General features: G+C 34.0%; 1 protein-coding gene across 1 annotated transcript in view; it reads right to left on the minus strand.

Moving 5' to 3' along the window:
* LOC147471180 (uncharacterized) overlaps nucleotides 1-2500 on the minus strand; it is a 10743-nt gene that overhangs the window by 6522 nt on the left and 1721 nt on the right. The window contains exon 2 of the mRNA XM_086540363.1: nucleotides 2341-2384. Coding sequence (XP_086396489.1) covers nucleotides 2341-2384 — 44 coding nt within the window. The remainder of the gene's footprint in view (nucleotides 1-2340; nucleotides 2385-2500) is intronic.

Raw genomic sequence — 2500 nt, forward strand, 5'->3', positions numbered from 1 at the left:
AGTCATGGGCCAAGTCTACAGATCCGGTGTTGGGAACAGGCTGACATTGTCCCTCTCCCCAAGCCAAAGGAGCTCAGCAAGTACCGTCCTATCTCCCTTCTCAACTGTCTGGGTAAGATAGCTGAAGGGATGGTAATGACCCAACTCCAATGTTAACTCCAGTGTACAATTTCCGATGATGACCCACGCAAGAAGGCGAATATGGTTGTCATCCTGGAACCATTAAAAGTTCCTAGTGACAAAATCGAAACGTGAGCTCGTCCTGACCCGCAGCTTCGGAAACGACTCTGGTGTCGGTCCAGAAACCCCCAGGCAGACAAGCCTCCCCTGGCTGTCTCTCACGTCCGTCGTCCGGGGTGCTGGTCCGCTTTCAGCTCAAGGAAATACTCTTAGCCAAGGGCTCCGGACTCTCCCGCCGGATTCGGAGAGAGTCCGGAGTTCCTAAACGAAGGATCCAATTAGGATCCCAGCTAAACCCGAGGGATTCGATGATCCTTTCCATGGGGTTAGAGCGACTGAGACCCAACTGAAGGTCGTGATAGATATCATGACATGCAGAGATGTGGCAAAGAATGAGTCATCTTGACATTCCTCAGTAAAACGAAAGAAGAAGCCCCAGTCACTATGGCCAAGGCTGATCGATAAACAACTTGACGGCCTGTAACACAGCGTCGTACCTTCCAATGCTAAACGCTAAATGCAGCCTGGCAGTCCATTCACACAAATCATTATGACTCTCTATTATTTTTATTATCTCCCTCATCCCCATCATCAACATCATCATCCTAATCCTCATCATCATCATTTTTAGATTTGTTATAGTAAGGATTGATATTACGGTAATCCATATCATTATTACTGTTATTTACATTATAATCATTATCATTATACGCTATGATGATGATGATCATGATAATTACTTTGTTATACGTTATAATGATGAACATGATGACGATGAATACTTTTATAATTTCATCTTTCGACATTTTTTTCTGCTATTACTCTTATTTCCATAATCTTGATAACTATCATTATTTCTATCATTATTTTTATTTATTATCTATTATACTTATTTTCATTTATCACTAATCGAATTCCTATCAGTCACTATCATTCTTATATAACTACTAGTCATCGCTATTCTTTTTACTATATCTGTCCTTGTTCTTATTGTGAATATTATATATATATATATATGTATGTATATACATATATATGTATATATATACATATACATATATACATATATATATATATATATATTTATATTATATATATATATATATATATATATATATATATATGTATATATATGTATTATATATATATATATATATATATATATATATATATATTATATATATATGTGTGTGTGTGTGTGTGTGTTGTGTGTTGTGTGTGTGTGTGTGTGAGTATGTGTGCATATATATAGAGAGATGTAGATATAAACATATACATATGTATACATACATATATGTTTATTTGTATTCACATACACACACACGCATATATATAAATATATATATATATATATATATATATATATATATATATATATATATATATATATATATAAATGTATATGCATATACATATGTATATACATATATAAGCATATGTATATACATATATATAAATGTATATGTATATACATATGTATATACATATATATATACATATATGAGCATATATATATATATATATATATATATATATATATACATATATACCATATATGCGTATATGTATATATAAGCATATATGCAAATATATGTGTGTATCTGTCTATCTAATAATATATATGCATATTTATTTATACACATATGTATGTATGTATGAACACGAAAACACACACACACACACACACACACACACACACACACACACATATATATATATATGTGTGTGTGTGTGTGTGTGTGTGCGTGTGTGCTACGTCTATGGCTGGCGCTCCAGACAGTGATAACGAGGATGATTATCTCTGGGCAATTATAGACTTGAGTAACAGCCCTTTTTCCAGCTACAACATGTGGATTAAACAATAAGAAAAATAAGAGAGAATAAAAGAAAAATATCGGATTCTAAGGCCTCTGTTAGCTGATTTTCACTGGTGACATTTAGCAACACCGATCAATACATTTTTTAGTTGTTGTTCCTAGTTACCATCAGCCATAGAGACGGGTAGTCTGGCTAGTCACCTCCACGGCTTGCAAGCGACGGATGGGAATTAGACTAATGATGGCCAATAATGAGTAATAATAAGGGATACAAATAAAGGCATATACATACGAGATAGATAAATAGATGTAGATTAGACTTAGCACATTTAATTGTTCTCACCTGACTTTGTTTTGTCTCCCGTAGATTTGTGCTGCGGTAAAAATCTGGAAAAGAAAAGTAAGAGTAATTTTTTTTCTCACCTACATACACACACACACAAACACACACACACACATACAACAGACACACACACACATACACACACACAGCACACACACAC

The sequence above is a fragment of the Penaeus japonicus genome, unplaced genomic scaffold, assembly GCF_977035675.1.
Source record: "Penaeus japonicus unplaced genomic scaffold, GWHDUDI00000001_assembly GWHDUDI00000010, whole genome shotgun sequence".
NCBI lineage: Eukaryota > Metazoa > Arthropoda > Malacostraca > Decapoda > Penaeidae > Penaeus > Penaeus japonicus.